Source organism: Aythya ferina (assembly GCF_964211825.1).
Source record: "Aythya ferina genome assembly, chromosome: 2".
Classification (NCBI taxonomy): Eukaryota; Metazoa; Chordata; class Aves; order Anseriformes; family Anatidae; genus Aythya; species Aythya ferina.
Genome location: NC_140297.1, coordinates 17,929,569 through 17,949,007, shown reverse-complemented (window position 1 = coordinate 17,949,007; position 19,439 = coordinate 17,929,569). Strand labels below are relative to the sequence as shown.

At 38.3% G+C, this 19,439-nt stretch overlaps 1 protein-coding gene across 2 annotated transcripts in view; it reads left to right on the top strand.

The window, feature by feature from the left end:
- Positions 1-19,439, top strand: part of LOC311431525 (myosin-IIIa-like) — a 73,475-nt gene that overhangs the window by 47,548 nt on the left and 6,488 nt on the right. For both annotated transcript variants that reach the window (XM_084509062.1, XM_084509063.1), the window contains exons 19-25: positions 1,263-1,374; positions 2,734-2,896; positions 3,552-3,638; positions 6,833-6,956; positions 8,077-9,055; positions 9,733-9,871; positions 18,187-18,296. In XM_084509062.1, coding sequence (XP_084365188.1) covers positions 1,263-1,374; positions 2,734-2,896; positions 3,552-3,638; positions 6,833-6,956; positions 8,077-9,055; positions 9,733-9,871; positions 18,187-18,296 — 1,714 coding nt within the window. The remainder of the gene's footprint in view (positions 1-1,262; positions 1,375-2,733; positions 2,897-3,551; positions 3,639-6,832; positions 6,957-8,076; positions 9,056-9,732; positions 9,872-18,186; positions 18,297-19,439) is intronic.

The following is a 19,439-nucleotide window of genomic DNA, read 5'->3' as shown; positions in this document are numbered from 1 at the left end:
CTTAAAAGGAATGGTGCACTAGAAACAGAAATCTAGCTGCAGAGTGCTGCTGGTACGTAAGGAGAGGAAAAACAAAGTAATGCTTTTATAGCACAGTATCTGGGAAGAGTATTGCTGGGACTATTACTGTCTTGGAAGAGTGCAGGATGGTAAAAGGTAGTTATCACTGCACCAAGATATGTTGTGGCTCTTGGTTGCTGCTTTTTATCAAAAACTTTATGGTGAAGGTAAAAGAGAGACAGTCAGTGAGCACAATGCGGAAGCTCTCTAGAGAATGTGCCCCCCATTGCAGTGAGGCTGTGCAGGTCTCAAGCACTGATGCTTGTGTGCACTGGCGCTCACACAGAATATATATATATATAAGAATTGGTGGTCATAATGCAGGAATAATCATTGTCTCCTTTTTTATAGTCCTCTGAGGACATTGTTACCATCATCTAAAGTTGGTACAACCCAACTTACTGTATAAACTCTGAGTAACAAGAAAAAAAAAAGTGTAACACTGTCAGGAACACACATAATGGTATCCACATATTTTTTCTGAATTAAAAAAAAAAAAAAAAAAAAGACAAGTACAGTTCATTGTGTAATGAAATTACATTCTGGGAAGTCCTGGAAAATGCAAGTACTTTCCTACCTACCAACCAAGTTTGTATGTGTTATGTAATTTTTATGCATGAGCATCCTGACCTCTTTTCTCAGGCAGAGTTAGTTCTGAGAAATTAGTTTGCCAAATTAAATGCTTACATGATATGTCAAAACATCAAATATTATGTTCCAAAAGGATCTACAAAGCTAAATCCAAGAAGGTAACAAGAGCTGGGATGAGTCTCACATGTTAACCATCTAAGCACTTGAAATAAAATAGGAAATCTTCATGACATTTATAGATATGAACTAAGCTAATTTAGGCAGAAAAACATAAGTATTTTTATCTTGCCACTGAAATCGCTTTCACAGACAGTCAGAGCAGCAAAGGACTGGCACACAGCCCCATTTGAGTTGCACACTTTTTAAAACCTTTCAATGTTGACATAGAATTAAACAGCCCTCCAGGGTGTGCAATATGTCACTCATCCACTTTTAATTGAGTTTCTTAGTGCTGCATATAAATCACAGCAATTTTTTTAGTGAGCTGTTTTTTTTTTCAGTGCTATGTTTTCTTTCATGCAACTGTTTTTATTATTTAAATGAATGATTTGAATGTATTTGCATATATTGTTCACCGTTAATGGAATAACGAATCATATATTTGTCTTTAGGTATTATCTCATCTGTTACAAAACAAATGATGATCCTCCAGTCAGCCCGGAAACCTGTGCTGCCATCTTGGAAAAAGCTCACCTGGACAATTGGGTTCTTGGAAAAACTAAAGTAATTATATATAAGTATAGATATATATACTGTAAAAGCATTATTGCACTATGTCACTGTTAATTTATTAGGATTGGAGTAGCTCTTGGTCTTTCCTGGTACTAAAACAAAAACAAAACAAAAAAACAGCCTTTGTTGAGTACTGTTCCATGATACCTGGCTGAAATCCCAAACCAGTAGTGTGTTAAAATTCTGATCAACTGTAATGAGGCCACAGTCTGCCTCACCTGTACAAAGCAGTATGTGACAATGACACTGCTTGCATCATTTTTCCAAAAATGTGATAGTAAGGATCAGCTCATATTTCTTCCTTGTAGCAGTCAGACTCACAAGGGGAGGGGAGAAGGTTTTCACAAGGGGAGGGGAGAAGGTTTTTACCTTCCAGCCAGAGGGTCTGTGCTAGAGTTTGTTGAGCAGTGGGAGAAGACATAGATCTCAGATATGTGAAGTCAGAGGAAGGCTTTTCTTGATATACAAGAAATATGTCTGTTCCCATACTCATGTCATTGGTTCTAGCTCACCAGTCTTCCCAGTGCGCTCAGGAGCCATCCCCCCCCCCTCCCCCCCCAAGCCCTGACATGACGGATCCCAGGAGATCTGCCAGAAAAAAATAAGCTGTCAGACAAATAATGCACCAAGTCTCAGTCTTCCAATGTAACAGAAGTGCGTGGAAAGGAGAGGGGGACAAATGGATCCTAGGTGGATCCTAAACTGCACAAAATACAAAAACACCTCAGAGCAGAAGAAACAACTCTTCTTCTTCTGACACTTATTCCTGGATAGGCTGGACAAGCCATGAAGATACATGGTTTCCTCCTCAATCTTTATTTCCCTTTGCTGCCTTAGTGAGGCTAATGGATAACATGTAGTGAAGGGAAGGGTGTTTTTAGATATGAGATCTATATTGTATGTTTACTTAATTAGAGTTAACTTGTGTCTGTACTAGAGTGATCAAAGATCACGGGGAATTCTGTAAAACAAGAGTAATTGGTCTTAATTGCACAAGCTTTATCTACAGATTTTATTTTATACTAATGTATACCAGGAATGTGTTTGTATCCCTCATGCTGGGTTAGTTGTTAAGGATCTATATGAGCTTCATGCTTGATAAAAGCAATTTAGTAAATAAACAATGCCTTACATTTAAACTGGGAAAGCAGAAAGGTTGAAAGTTCTAGATTTGGATCACCTGTATGCAATATACATCAGATTTCTGAGGTTAGTGAAACTGTTAGACTCTTAGGTTTAAAAGAGATTTGTAGTTACAGCCCAAGGTTTTGCACTGGGACTATGAAATGGGGCCACTCTGTCTAAGCTGCATTAACTAGAACTATTGCCTGTCTGCTTACTCTTTTTAAGGTGTTCCTCAAATACTATCACGTGGAGCAGCTGAATTTAATGCGAAAGGAGACAGTTGACATGATTATTTTGATTCAGGCTTATGTCAGAGGGTGGCTGGTGTCAAGGAGATACAAAAAGATAAAGGAACAAAGGGAACAAAGTGCTATTAAAATACAGTCAGGTAATAGCTTTAAAACATTTAATATTTTCCTTAAAGCTAGCACGTGTGTGTAGTTGATAGATGGATGTGCATGCCAGATGTGGATTTTTCTGTTTTCCTGCTGTTACATTTGATAAAATATCTAATACTTCATGATGTCTGTTTTTATGGAGAAAAAATTCTTTTAACCAGCTTATGACAATATTCTTACCAAAGCTACGTTTATCAATGTTGCATTTAAAGACAGTTTTAACAATGGAAGGACATGATTGCATAAATGATACTGTTATTAATAATATTCTGACATGCTCTGACAAGGTTGTGCAATATAATAATGAAAATATAAAGTATTAACTGTCCAAGACAATAAGACCAATTATGCCTTTGATGAAGACATCAATTGAAATTTTTAATATATTTCAAACAGCATCTTCTTTTACATTTTGATTCTCTCATGTTTGTATTTATTTCATTCTTAATAATGTTACTCATCAGAAAATATAGTTTTTATGGAGATTCATACTGCTTGTGCTTTTTTGCCATTTTTGGAAAGATAAAGCCTGAAAAAAAAATATGAATATCTTAATGGAGGCCTATAATTCCTTACAGACATTTTATTTTTAAAGCCTTTTTGTGTATCTAAATAGATTTATTTTTTTTTCACATCTCTTTTCAGCTTACAGGGGTTTTGTTGCTCGTAAAGAATACACAAAAGCAAAACGTAATCAAAAAATGGAAAAATATATTGTTAGACTTCAAGCAAGTAAGAATTGTTTGCTTTCCTTGTTTTTAATGCGTTATTCAAACACAATATGTTGATCCAGATTCTTTGCTGTTACCTAGCTACACTGATTGACTATGCTCATTTACAGTGCCTGACATATAATTTATCTATTATAAATCTATATGCAGTGGTTGAGGCAGTGGTATTCCACTATGTGTACCTCAAAGCAGCATAGAGGCCCTTTCCACAGCTGGGAGGTGGGCTGGTTAAATGCCATGGCAAGACTTTCACTTCTAGTTTGTTATGCCTAATTATTGCAGCTGGTGCTGTTGAAGCCCTGTATGAGATTATGTGCATATAATGTTTGTGTGCATGCTGTTTGGTTGGGAATAGGTCTTGCTACATATCAGTTATGTTTGAGAAGACTACAACCTGTAATTTCACTCACATCTGATTCTTTTTTTGCCAGGACTCAGTCAGAGCTAGCAAATTATCCTGCCTCTTCTGCAGCAATAATCACCTTGCACCTTGTTGTATACTATATGACATCTCTTTTTCCTTCACATATTTCTGTCTCTCCTGTCCCTGCAGAGATGTCCCAGAGCCAGATGTAGTCTAGGCAGCTCTGGAATCAGTGTCAATACAACTCAGAGGTCCGAACAGGTCCGAAAACAGCTGGCACAAATCTGCACAGTACTTTTAGTAATTACAAAGGTAGTTACCCCAAACATAAGTTAATGCTGCCAGTACCCAGGCTATCTAGATGTAAACTTCCTCTGATATGCCTTCATGAGTATATACCAACACTACTGTTGGTTTTAATCGTTGTCACAAGCACCTGTTAATTGCATTGAGACAATGTTATAGTGTACTGAAGAGTACTTTGCTGCAGTCACTAGAATTTTATCAGCATAAAAAAGAACCTAAAACCAGAATAAAATTCAGTGATGTGCCAAAAATAATTACCCATCTGAAACTTGTCAATTATTGTAGAATATTTGCAAATGCAAAACTATGAATTTATCACTTTACTCAGTTTGTTGATCTCCCCAGTGTTTCTGCTCATCCACCTTCTTTATCTTGAACACAGTTTCAAGTTTTTTTCAGTGCACAAGAAGCTAAAACAGAAGGAAGTCCATTTTTACTTAACTCTTGGAGTATTTTTTCCTATTTTTAAGTCAGTACAAAACCTCCCTTCCAGTTTGAAAGCAATGCTTAGATAGCTACAACATCAAAACAAAAGCAAACTTCAAAAGTGAACCAGAATAAGTCTAAAAAGACCATATTTGGCTTACATGGCATGTCCACTGATAATGTAACTTGATATAGTTAAAAATATCTCCTTTTGACTTATTTTTATAGGGAAATGGAATGAAAATTTCCCCAAGAAGTCCAAGAAACTCTGACAGTATTCAAAATTCTTTATAATTTGCACTTTTCTAAAGCCCTGCCAGACAGCAACATGAAACCCAAGTGTGCCACTTTGAACAAATATTTGAGTTCCTTTACTCTATGTCCAGTTATCAATATATAATTTATGTCCCTTTCATACAGTGCTTCTTAGACCAATCCACTGCATCTAGTGTAGCCCAAGCTGGTCTAAATTGTGAGTAGGGAACGCTAAAGCAAAAACAAACAAACAAACAGAAAGCTAACAAAGTTTTATGAATGTGTCAGGACAGATTGTTTATGCTCCTCTCCTGTTCTTAAGTGAGCTTGACCTTCCTCTCCGATCACAACACTCAGCACAGTTGGAATGAGAGTTCCCATATCTACCATCTCCTCAAGGTTGTTAAATCACCTAAATCCTCTATCCCCATAGTCCCGCTATTGCATCTGGAGTTAGAGTTCAACAGAAATATTTTGACAAAACACTTTGTTCATCTTATTTTGCCAAGGATTAGCAGGCCAAACCACAGCACTGTGGAGAGTGTGCCAGTTTCCATTAGGAAATGATTTGCAACTTCAAGAATTTTTGAAGCAACATTCTGAATGGGATTCAGTTTCTGATCATGACACCTCAGTATAAATCTCTGAAAGTGACCTAGGTCTCTAAACTCCTCTTAGAGTCAGCAGAGCCTAGAGTTTGAGTAATTTTATTCTAAACAACCAAATGCTCAGAAAATTTGTAACTGTACTGGTACCTAGTGCCATTTGAAATGCCCCAGGTTATCCTGTCTGGCCTCCAGCTTTATTTCATGTGGCACACCCAACTTTCTCACAGCAGAAAGCCCAGTCTGTTTCGACGTGTCTGCCAGCTCCATGTGGATGCTTTAGGCATCGTGGAGCACTTCAGATGGCACTAGATACTCACGTGCCAGCAAGCATATCAAGCCCCTAGTGACTAGTCATTGACTTTAACAAGAGGTTAGAGACAGCACAATTGCAGACACCTTCATGTACATACCTAAATTTAGTTACCTTCACCTGGAGCTGAATCCCAGTCCTTACAGTACCAACTGGTATAGTGGTGAGGGTGCATATGTGTCTGGTGAGAGACCTATCTTCGAGTCTTTATTTATCCTGATTCACAACATAAACTTAAACATGCCACAAAGTAAAAGTACTGAGTATGCTTGCCAGAGTGTGTCTGGTTATTGTGGAGCTTAGCTCACTTTTCGTGCTGAGCTTTCTCATTTTGAATAATGAGTCTTTGCAAAAGGAGCATGAGTGAGGTCTGCTGCAACTGCTGAGCTGTAAAATTTTCAGTTTCTCTCTAATCTGGTGAATGTTCAGCTAAAGAATTAAAGTTCCAAGCCTGTGCCAGAAGAGAGGCTGGTAATCTCTATAGCCTGATTGCCAGGTGTTTCCCAGGGAAATAAAGACCTTGAGTCAAATCAATTGCCTTAATCAGGCAAAGCAGATATGTGGTGCTGAGAGCACAGTGTTCTAGAGGTACTTCGACAGCACTACGGTTCTGTGTCTTTCAACATCTGCCTTTATTTTTTTCATTCCAATAAAATACTGAGAAAGATCTTGCTTCTGTCCTCATGTAGAATGGCTGCAGCTTTCTGAAATCCCAAAAGGTTTTGTGGGACAGAATCATTCCAGCTGAAAAGTAATCATAATTACCACCCCAGTCTGTATGCTCTTATTTCTCCCTTTGTTTTTTGTTTGTTTGTTTGTTTTTTGTTGTTTGTTTTGTTTAATAACATTATCATTTAACTCTCTGAAATATTTGAGATACCCGTTGTTTGTTGCCTAAGGTTGTTTTATATTATAAATTGTATCAGTTGCCAGAGGATACTTACTCAGGAAGAAGAGGAAAGAACTAACTGAGGCAAGGAACAAAGCAGCAACAGTAATTCAGTCTCACTACAGGGGATATAAGGAGAGGAGGAACTTCAAAAGGAGGAGGTAATATTTTCCATCTCTTCTGTCACTGTGTCCCTTTTTAATAACTAAACTGATAAAAACAGGGATATAATCTAAAAGTGAAGCAAATTATTCTAGAATTATTATTAGAATTATTCTAGATGTAAGTGTATGTATACATTCACTTGGAGTTCTTTCAATGTCAGTAGGCAATTTTCTCGTATTTTCAAGCCCAGGGAATAATGGCACGTTTAGGGGAAAGATAAACAATACTGTGTTTACCTGTAATGTTAATGTAACTTGTAAATGAATCTCTTTCTGGAATTGGATATTTGCAAAAAATGCTCAGACAAGAGCAAGAAACAGGCATCTGCAAGGAACTGCTCTCATCTTAAGTCACTGTCTGATAAGCATAGGTGATGACAAGCAGGAACCTAGAAGACTTGCTCAGATCAGACAGATGAAAGTAAGGGGAGGCAAATCACATTCTAAATACTTCTGCAACATAGCTGTAGTCCTAGTCACTGAAGAGGAGCACTTTGCACATCACCATCTTGTTTTCAGTGACAGCATTTCAGTAGCTGGAGACTACTCCAGAGAGGTAGAAAACAGCTGTGAATGAGTCAACAGTCTTTCTCAAGAGTCAAAGGGGAGGAACAGTGTGGCAGATTTCACCTGGCACTTAAGTTTTATAGACAGTAACAAACACAGTGGAGGGAATTGGTCTTTTAAGTTTGACCTGGACCTGTGCCCAGGATCATAGAAAGAAAACAGTCCAGTGTGATGTGAGGCAGTTTTCTTTCATTAATACATTTAGGATTGTGTGTATTTATACACACTGGAGGTGGTACAAATTTTCTGCCTTACATTCTTGTTAAACGTTCAATTAATTCTTTTCTGTTTTATCACCTGCCCTTGTGCAGCAATTTTCTGTGAACAGTTTAACAGGGATATTCCTTTTAACATTAAGAAGTAATAGTCAATAGAAAAACATAGATTGGCTTTCTATCTTCAATTCCAGCTATGTGCATTAAATCTTTCCCATGTTCCAATGCATCAAATTGCCTTTTACTACACAAGCATCACCAAAGGTAGTTGCAAAGTTGTTACTATCCTTCATCTCCTTCAGCTATAATTTCTCGCAAAATTCTGTTCCATTCAGGGAATCACTTAGAGAGAACCAAACTGAAAATGCATCAGCCTTTAGTGAAAATAAAAAGGATGAAGAACTTCAAGATAATGAGGAAAGTCCAGCTGGAGTGAAGAGTGCCCTTCCAAAAACAGAAGAAGAAGCAGCTATTATTGTTCAGAGCAATTACAGAGGCTACAGAGCCCGTAAAAAAATAAAGGAACAGTGCAAAAAAATAGGAGAGGAAGAATTATCTGCTGTCGAATACCTTGAAGCACAACTGCAGCCACTTCAAAATATTATACTGGAAGAAGCAGTGAATGAGGAGATTCAAGATGAAGGTGATGCTGTTATTGACAGTGAGTACACCAGGGACAGTGACACAGGGAATGTACAGGAGCAAAAGAAAATGCCTACTAAAGAAGAGACAGTTTCCATGAAGCAGAACCCTGCAGTAGAGCATGCTGGTGAAGGTGAAGACCAGGCATCTTTGGAGGAGTCATCCAGCAAAGCTTCTGTCAAAAGCACAGCTGAGCCTGAACTCCAGCAAGGGCAAACTAACCAAGACACACTCAGTACAGATGGGCAAAATCAAGAATCTGCTGTGGTCCAACCCAAGACCAACGGGAATGTGGAAAGAAACCATGTGAAACATGAAGTGATGATGCCTAGAGAACGTAAAGGAATTATAAGAAAAGAGTCAATAAGAGGCTCACGGAAACAAGCTGAAGCAGAAAAACGAGGTTCAGAAGACAAAGAGAAGGCAGCAGTGGTTATTCAGAGCAATTACAGGGGTTACAGAAGGAGAGGACAACTCAGAAAAGAAGGGAAATTACCTTGCAAAAGTCAAGAGAAAACTATAAAGGAGCCAACAGAAGCAGTACACAATCAAAATAATGATCCCCAGACAACAAAAGATAGGGAAAACACTGTTATGGAGGCTGAGGACTCTAAGACACTGAAGGGAGGCTCAGACAAAGAGCCTTGTGATTTGGCAGCCTTTTCACGGCAGGTAAGAAGCTTATAAGCTAAATTTGTTAAACATAACACGCTGAGCAATGACAGAATGGCAAAGTTATTTTACTGACTTCAGTGGAACAAGTTTTTACTCTCTCGGCTGAGACTGATGTGTTTTTTTTTAACGAGTGTTGCATTAAAAGGCATATTTGGGGCTGCAAGAGAAATACCCTTTTTAGGAAGGAGAGAAAGATGAAGTTAGAAAAATGGGGAAAAATTATGTCAGTATCAACCTAAATGCAGAAGCTCTGGCTTTATTGAAATGTGCATTTACCTAGCAAGGCCCTTAATTCAGCATTTGAAATGTCTCTGTAAATAAAACAGTAAGTTGCTGTGTCAGTGCCAGTGATTTGCACATATGCAGAGCCATATGCCTGCAGTTGCAGAAGCTGTTCTGCATCCTGACATCAGCAAGACACCATCTGCCCACCTGAGTGAACCAATATGAAGGAGCAGCAGGACTGGGCAGTAGTATGGGGCTTCCTACACTTTTTTGTTTGGTTGGTTTTAAGGAGAGGGATGGGAGGTAAGTGTAGTAGGTGTCTGCACTGTAGTAGCTGGAGAGATATCTTTTAAATTCATTATCAAGCCCACTGTTTTATCCTTGGTTACCTTGGAACATATATGCTTATTTATATAATAATGAGAAATCCTGTGTTATATTTTTTTTAGATATCAAAATTATCTGAAGACTACTTAGCGTTGCAGCAAAAATTAAATGAAATGATATTGTCACATCAGCTGAGACCTGTGATGCTGTCCAAAGATAAGCAAACTAATGACCAACATTCTTCTAATGTTTGTCAGTCAGGTAATGTTGAACCTTACTGTTTAGGCTGAATTTTCATTTGTTAACAGGACTGTCAAGAAACAACTCCTTTTCATGGTTTAAAGGCCAGGGGACTAGAAGAGGAACTAGCTCTGGTTTCTCATGTAACTCAGGCTGTTTATTTCTGTACTAAGCCTCTTATCAGTATATGTCTGAAAACTGCTTTCCACAGAAATGTCCAAGCATGACTGGGATTTACACATTTATCATTTTTCTTGGTACTTTTTTTCAGTGCTTCTTAAGATTGGTGAATTGTGAGGCCTAGACACAGCATATCTAGTAATAATTTTATTTGGTAAAAAATACACATTGACTCTTTTTTTATTCATTGTTCCTCAGCAGTATGTGTTACAGATGAAATATGCAGCTGTGTTTTAAAAACAAAATATTTTTAGGTACTATGTCAAACACTTTGCCACGGTTTATCACGTTTATGCTGAGTAAAAGTTTTAGCTACCCAGAAGTTCAAATGAGTCTATCAAAACTTGCAACTCCTCCCCATGTTGGTGGGCATGACTTTAAAATCATAAGCAAATTCGTATTAATAATTAGCATCTGTTTGACTTCCATGCTTAAAAGATATAGAAACATCTGTTCCAGTTAGCATGGGCAGTAGGGCTCCCAAAATGTAACCGTTCTTGGAGCAGGTTAGGTGCAGGGGTACTGATAGGTAGAAGACATGGCATTCAGAGTGTGCCCCACCAGGAGGTCCACAAAGAGCTCAAGCCTTTTCAGTTGGAATGGACATAACGGGTTTTCCTCAGCCTGTTTTTTTGGGCTGCAGGTGCAGAGGAAGACAAGGGCAAACATGGAAGTTGGCTGGGTGGGCCTCCATCACTGCAGGGATGGCTGTGTCAGCCATGCCACTTTGCTGCCTCTGGGGAAGAGCTCTGCTCACCTCTGCACAGCTGGGATCAGATGCAGAGGTGTGCCCCTGGCTGCCTAGAGCCAATTGTAATACTTGTGTTATAACATTGTGGCTTTGGCTGCCATGTTGCTAAAACATCTTTCAGATCCCATGGCTAAGTGGAAGAGATCCTAAAGGTACTGCACCCCCACTTTGCAGCCCTTTCAAGAGGTCAAGCATCTCAAATGAAGGCTTGGTGTTTAGAAAATCTAAACCTCGAAGTATAAACTGTCTGCTTCTAGATAATCTATGTAGATCAATCTGTTCCCAAAAAATAACAAAAAGAATACAAATGTGAAGCTAAAAACAAAGTTCTGTGATCTTCCATTAAAGGCTGAATAATGTTTGGGTTTGTACTGAGTTCTTTATTAAATATTGCAGGTTTTTTTATGAGGTAGATCTGAGGGATTAAAAATGCATGCTATCGAAAATAGCTCTCGGTTCTTACACATTCTTCCTCCAGAAGCTGGAGAAGAGAGGTAGATGGAGGAAAGAGAATACAAAAATCCCTGTTTATCCAGTTAAAGGTCTCATTACTTACACCAGTAAACACCGTGAAAGTGTATCAGTATGTTCATGCCATGCGCAGAATAGCACAGTGTCCTCCCTAAGCACTGCTATAAATTTAAGTAGCTCTGCAAGAGGCAAATGAATGTCAGAGCTTGTCACCTGTGCAAGCAACCCTGCTTAAATTGGTTACTAGTCAGCTACTTATCTTCCCTTTGTTTTTGAAAATGTCACACTGTTTTACATCTCTGTGGTGCTATAATACAGTATTTTTCCAATGGTGAAGTGTGTGAAAGTGTTGTTTGTACCTTTTTGAATGTGGAAGTGAAGAGTGTCATAAATTTCTTTGAACCAAGTCCCAAGTTTTTAAAACAACAGTGAAACAGTTGTTGAGTGACATAAGGACTTTGGTCTCATTTTGATGAATAGAAAGAAATACGACATTCTTACAAGCTGCTATTATGTTGCTTTAACAAAAGGAAGATTTATTTTCTTATTTTTTTCTCCTGGCAAATGTGTGCATGTGCGATATGACAGCACTTTGCTCTTTTGTGCACCAGGTATAGTCTTTGAGAATGTTTTGATCCTTTTTTTTTTTTTTCTCCTCTTTAATTTTCAGGTGCAAAAAGTGACTGTTTGTTAATAATGTCTAATTGCCTTTTGCAAAAAATGTCAGCAATGGTAATCATAATCCATGTTTAGACGGAGTTACTCTTTTCAACGTAAATGCATTTAAAACGAAATAGTGGGTACTATTTGACCACAAAGCTACAAATGAATTCAATACAAACAGAAATGTGCTACTAAAGCGCAGGTCTGCTAACGCCCTATTTTGCCCTTATATGTTGTAAATCCTGAGTTGGCCTCTTCTATCTCAAACCAAACTAGCCTTTCCAGCCTGCTTATGGCTCTCCAGCCAGTAACTCATTTAATGCTCTGCTCCAGTAAGTAAAACCACTCCAAAGCCAGCTTTTTTTATACCCATTGTTCCCAATCTTTTTGTATTAGGCTGACCCATGATAAAACAGGCAGTATTACGCCTGGAGCTAGGTCTGGTTCCTTGGCCCTTCTTGCCCAGCTGGTCTGAGTTGGGCAGCTATCGTCCCTGTGTGCTGTGTTCCCTTGTCGTACCTCACACAGGTTGTGGGGCTACTCATGATAAATGTGACAAAGGTGACTTTTGACAAATACTGAACTTTAAAAAAGCAAGAAGGCAAGCCAGGTGGCCTCTAGTCAAACTGTGTCCCTTCCAAGCCATGACATGAAATTTCAGTCTCTGCACCACGGTCAGCCTGACAGAGAACAGCAGCTCAGCCTCGCCTAGGGCACAGCAGGATGGCAGCAGGGGGCTGAGCCTTGATTCCTCACATCCCTGCAGACATATTTATAAATGCTAAGCCTCACTGAAAGACCTTCCTTGCTATGGAACATGAACATTTTTTTTCTACATTCAAACATAATTCACACAACAGGAAAACTGTTTACTTTCCAGCTAAGATCAATCAAAAGAAGATGCTGCAGCAATTCCCAGGTGTGCCTGGGAGCTGGTTGGAGCCTAAGCCTTGCATCACAAACTCAATCACAAAGCTGCATTGTCTTAACTTAAGCAGATATTTATTATAGCAAATACGATCTACCTGGATGTACAGAATACGTAAGTAAAAGTATGCATATGATCACGTAGGTTGTACTGCCTAAAAAACAGGAGTTACCAGCATCCCGGATTTCTTCCTTTCTGTATTCAGTGTAGTGAGATCACAGACAACTACATAAAATAAAGACATGAGATAATGTGCCACAGACTGCCATGCTAAAGTGAAGCATGTAGACATGGTGAGTGATGCACTGTCTGTTATTAAACAGAGAGGAGCCTTCCTGTCCTCTTGCCTACATTAGGTGTTACAGTACAGTTTATACACATTTACAGAAGGATACACTTTTAGTGTAGGTTTCTCTCTAGGGCCACCTTTGCTGTCCTACCCTTATGAAAGCAGAGGTTGTTTAGCAATTGTTTAAATCATGTAGCATTTGTCTATATCTAATTACTCTGGTGGTTTACACTTATTTACATATCTTCCTCAGCTTCACTGGTTTTATATGTCATTTTACACCTATAACATGTGAATTGTTTTTATAGCTTTATGCCTAATAGGAATGCTTGTCTGCCTTCATCAGTGGCTAGGTGGCTACTGTCAGTTTTAGAACTTACCTGCTCCTCTAACAGAACTCACCTGCTCCTATAATAAAATATTTTATTATATTGCTGCCCACAGAAGGGAAAGAACTGCGGGATTTCTGGGTGGTGAACTGTGACAAGTGTTCAGATTTTCAAAGTTGTTTATAAAAATGCAAATCCTGCAGTTTAAAGAACCTATGAGCCAAAAGGTTAAATGAGTCTTAAATCTACAAGGTTAAATTGTTGGTAAGTGAATTTAAAATGCACAAGGTACACTGCACAAGGTTACTGGAATAAACACTATTCCCCATGGCTCAAATCACCAAGTAGGTTATATTTTCTTGTTAAATACATTCAGCAAACATAATGGCTACATCCCAGGACTGCACCTTTGGACTACAAGTGAGCCTTGGGGTTACAGCAGTGTTAACATAGATACACAAATGGCTGCTATCTAGTTTTTTAAGGTCAAAACCTGAAGGGGTGGGAATATGATCATGATGGGGACAGATTTATTTTTTTTTTACCAGATGAATAATGGTGCTCATCTTTGTAAGTATTAAATGACAGTTCAAGTACAAAATCTCTGGAAGATAATTTTCTATATTTAAAATGAAATTCACTGGGAACAAGGAGCTCCTGTGCAGCTGAGAGCTTATTCAGCTACACAAAGCCGTGAGTCAGGCAGGGTTTTCACCCGGGATTCCTCCTGCTGTAGGATGCTACAACACTGTTTTCACTGAGTACTTGGGCAGTCTTTGCAGGAAAAAGGGAGCCCTTCTAGTGCTGGGGGAGCACAGCAGTATTGAGAGGCCAGTCTTTTCCTCAGAGGAACAGAGTGGCCAGCCATGGAGCACTGAGGAGTGAGACTGGATAAATGCAGGGCAGTGAAGTGCTTGTGCTGTTTGGCCATTCTTTGGGAACCAAGCATCCAGGGCACAGACGATTTGTGCTGGGAGCTGGTTAGATCCATTGGCAGAGCATGAGATGAGGGAAGTTGAAAAAGTGGAGCAAAGCCATTTCCCTATAACATCCTCTCCTAAATAACAATCAGCCTTTGCCACCAGACTCTCAGATATGGGAGTATCAGTGTCAGCGAGAGACTGAAACTGAGATTCTTGGTGGGGTAGGCAGGACTTAGGCATGAGAGATCAAACATTGTCATCTCCTGCAGGGTGCAACTAGAAAGTTCTCCATCCCCTGCAGTTCCTAGTAATCCCCCTATGTTTTTCTAGTTCACTAAAAGCTTGTGCCCATCAACCATAATTTCTAAATCTTGGCATGGGTGAACATCCTATGAACAAACAATTCCTAAAAATTACTAACCAGAACATTAGAGAACAGTGTTTTTCCTACGTGCATTTCCCAAACTCAATTTACTTTTTTTTTTTTTTTTTGGTACAATTAACACAACAAAAAGGAATGCACGTAAATGTTGTAAGCGGTAATAGCTGTTAATTTATTGTTGTCATGTCCTGGAATTCCAGTTATTACCTCCACATTTTTTTGATTACTGCCAATCTCCCCAACAAAACCCAGACAATTACTGGTTCTACTGTCTGGTTGTTTTGTGTGTGTGTGTGTTTTGTTCTTTTGTTGTTGTTGTTGTTTCCTGCTTATTTCTTAGACTACCTTTTTACTTCCTGTCCCCATAAGATGTGGAGCAATGCTGAATCAAACAAGTAACATTTCACTTAGGTGGCCTGCAGACAGGTTTATCTGTTTCTCCAGGTGACCTAACAGAGACTTTTCATCACTTAGATGCTTATCGCACTATTTCTGCAGTCTTTGGTATAAGATCTGTTGTAAGTCATATGTTAATTTACATTAGCATCCATGGATGTTGATTCCTCTAGATTGTTGTCTTCCAAGTTTATCATTGTACGTCAGGATGTGCAGATACATTTCAATGTAAAGGGCTAGTGATACTGACTCATCTTTATTCAAGCATTTCTTGCCTGTACTTGAACGTTTCAAATGTGCACTGCTATCTACAGTTTCTGTGGTTTGTGGTGGTGCTCAGGATACGCATACGTTAAATAGGCAGCCACACTGTTCACACATCTTGACTGACCCTTTGCACTGTAACTTGTTCATTCTCTTGGAGAGTGAGCTTAACTTTTGTTAAACTTCCCACCATCACTTGATCAAATGTGATGGTCTGCTTCAACTTTGGGCAGTAGAGAGATTTAACTTCCTGGGCATGGATTACAACATGACACACGCTCACTGTTAAGTTCAAAAACATTCCTACAGGAGGATTTTAAGCAAAAATAAACAATAAGGTATTTTACTATGGAGAGATCAGGCTTCAAAAGAAACATTTTCTTTGTTATGGTCTATAGAAGCAACATAATTGGCCTATTTAATAAGTGAATGATTTTACTCCTTTCTGCTTCATTGCTTAATGCAGAAAGGTATAGGCCATCTACAAAACAAGCACATCAAACTCACCATTTATCAGGACTGAGTATTTAATTTGCCTTCCACCTTTAACTCTACCAAGTAAGTGATTTCTGGAACTATCAGCAGCTAATAAAAAGTAAATCTTACTTTGTGCAGTGAGTTATCCAATACAACAAACAACTACCACATCAGCTGTATTTCAGTAGCAATGAACACAGACATCTAAGTGTAGAGAGAAATCACAGGTTTACTTTCTGGTGAAACAAAGAAAGGTAAATCCAGCAAGCTACTTTTAACATGCTATGTAATTTAAAGGAAAAACTCAGAATTGCATTTTCAGTCCTCAGTGTAATTCTAAGAAAGAAAAACAAGATGCCCGGGCTTAGAATACTGGCTGCCCCAGCAGGATACTTCTGTCCCCTTGGTTCTTTTGCATAGCTCATTCATATATAACATGCATGAGCCCAGATAATTAGCTATTTTTTCCTAAAACCCTTATCATTATCAAAATAATTTTATAAAATGTAAGATGAGTCTTCTTTGCAGAGCACATATGCAAGAAGTGTATAACTAATTTCAGATGGAATAATTGTTATGTAGAATATGAGAATGCTTTCATATGTTTGACAGTGATGAATTAAATAATGTAACAGCATACATCATTATAGATTCTTGGGGGACAATAAAAATCTTTAGGTATTATGAGTCTTTTCCTTGAGAATTTCTTAGAGCTTCCAATTTGATTTCATTTTCTTTTTCTAGCAGTCAGGATCTTTGATACAATTTTTGTAAATGCACTACATACAAGAGTTTAGGTATTTCTCTTAAATTATGCTGAACTTTATGTGCTTGGTTTTCTATTTTTGTTTTTGGTTCTGTTTGTTTGTTTTAAGGTATTGTTTCCAGTTTAGGCTCCCATTGTGTTTAAAAATACAACAGGGAAGGTTTGCCTCTACTCAGTCACAAATGGAAACTCAGATAACTCCAGGTGGTCCATTTGAAATGCAGCAGGGTACCAACAGCCCACATAGAGCACAATCAGGCCTTCCATACCTACTCAAATGAAAGAATGTAATTTATATTTAATACAGGTTAGTGAAACGAATGTATTGCATCTACATTTCATTGCTTAGCATGAATTATCTGTGCCCTGACTTAGAAAAACACCATCGTTCTCTAAAGTGCAAAATTTTAAAAGGTACTTGTTCATTCATTACATGAGAAGCAGTCTGCATTCTAGATAAGAAACTAAAACAATAAATGTAATCATTATCCAACTACATTTTAAATTAACATTATTCATTCTGGCTCCTCTGTATATCCATGACCTTTACAAGCCTCTATTTATCACACATTAAAAAAAACTTACACAGCTAATTTTGCAGGAGTCAACACTGATGTATTACTGACTGTTTCTCATTTTAAATGATCATGCTACCTCTATAATTAAAAAGATGTCTGATGTATATGGGAGAGGTTTTATTTTTATAGTGTGAAAGAGTTTCTGGTGGCCATGAGAGAACGAAGTACATTCTTCCCTCTAAGACCCAATCATATGTAATTAGCACACCTGGGTTATGGAGTCAAAGTCATTTCATGTGAAAGAGGAGTAGATGAGCAGAATGCATTTCAGTAATTTATTGAACCTAGATCTTTATTCCACCCTCACACTGTCATCATTGATGAGTGCAGAGATGTTTCTTTGACGGACTTTTACATAGCCCACAAGTCAGTGTCAAACCTAGAGCCTGCAGATTACCAGAAGGCAGCAGTTCCATTTTGTTTGAAAATCTTGGGTTTGTTTCCATTAGAATGAATACATTCCTTGTATGTTTGTGGAAAGTTTTTGTAGAAGTAGAGACCATGAGTTGACTACATCTAAACCAGAGGATCTAAACTGGATTGCTCTGGATGCTATGGGCATGGTCATGCTGTGTTGCCCAACGGTATGTCATTTGGCTTGAAAAAGAACAGCCTCATCAGGGGAGAATCTACATCATAATAATATAGAGAAACAACCTTTGAATCAGGTAGAGAAGAGATCTAATGCTGGTCCCCACATTTGACACCTTAATGGGTGACTCATTACGTAAGTCCATGTGGGTAGTCAGGAATCAAATAAATAAACCCATTCTCCTTTCCAGTCTGGATATGGGAATGCCCAAAACTGTTGCTTTCTTGAGTGACTGCAAGCAGTAAATTTGCTAAATGGATTTTTTTGCTCTCCAGTGAAATTCTCTTTGTGTAAAAACCTCCCATTTCATGAAGAAATAAGCCTTACATTTTTCTTCTTTTCCGTAGTTGCAGCCAAAGTTGAAGACTCTCGCCCAAAGCAGAGACCCCCAAGGAGGCCACGGAAGCCCAAGACATTAAACAATCCAGAAGACTCCACCTACTACACTCTAATACATGTGAGTTTAGCAAGTTTTTGTGGGCTAAAACTGCTAGATAATTCCCACCTAAACATACTCTCTAATTGCCTGATTCCTGTATTCCTTTCTGATACAGCATAAAAGCTGTGCCTTTTTGAAAGGAAGCAAGCCATAAACATCCAATTTCAAACTAGATTTGAAATTATTAAAATTCAGACTTACCCAGCTTGGGACCCTACATCAGGCCAATTTTTACTTTTGTACCCAACCATATGTACATTCATTATATGCATAAGCAGCATTTGCACTTTCAGTACCTAGAGGAAATGCCTACTCTCCGTAGTTTCTTTGCAAGTCATGGAAGAAAAACAGGTTCATTCGGAGAACTATTTTGAGTGTCTAAATTAGTGCTCAATCTTGCAGAGAGAGCAAATATTAAAATAGGCTGTATTAGTATGCACACTGTGACTTCCTTTACAAATGTGTCAGATTGTGATTATGAAGGAATTGGCAAATACAAACAGCTCAGGAGACTAATGGATTTGAGTGCCTCTATATATAGCCTTTGGTCCAAGTTCAGATACCAAGGTCTGCTTTCCTTTCTTGACTTCAGTGCCCTTAAATATATAGAAAAAAAGAAAAAAGAAAAGGAAAAAAGAGAGAGAGAGAGAAAGAGCAAGAAAGTAAGCATAATGAGAGAAAATGTAAAAGCAGCTCAAAAAGCAGTTCCAACAAAAAAAGCAATTAATGTCATTTGCTCGAGGTGCCTGTATCTTAGTGACCTATTTTAGCAGCCGGTGAGAGCCCAGCTAATAAACTAACCGTAGCAATTGCTTCTCCTTTCAACAGAAGGTGTCACAAGGGCCTTTAGGGAGAGTTGTGTCTGGCATACCAAAAAAGACAAATACCGCTATATTTTATTATGAGGGCTTTGAAATAACACAGCTTGGGAACAATGATATTCTGAAAAGAAATGAAATCCTTAAAAATACATTGGCACTTAAGAATGAGATTTGTTTTGTGAAAACAAGATTGGTAAGATAAAGGACTGAAGTGAAAGGCATGACACTGAATTCTGTATTGGGAAATGTCTGAGGAGATGTGTAATTCCAAGGCAAATGCATATTTAGAAAGTTGAGACTATGCAGGCAGGAACACTGTATTTTATGAACACAAATTTGT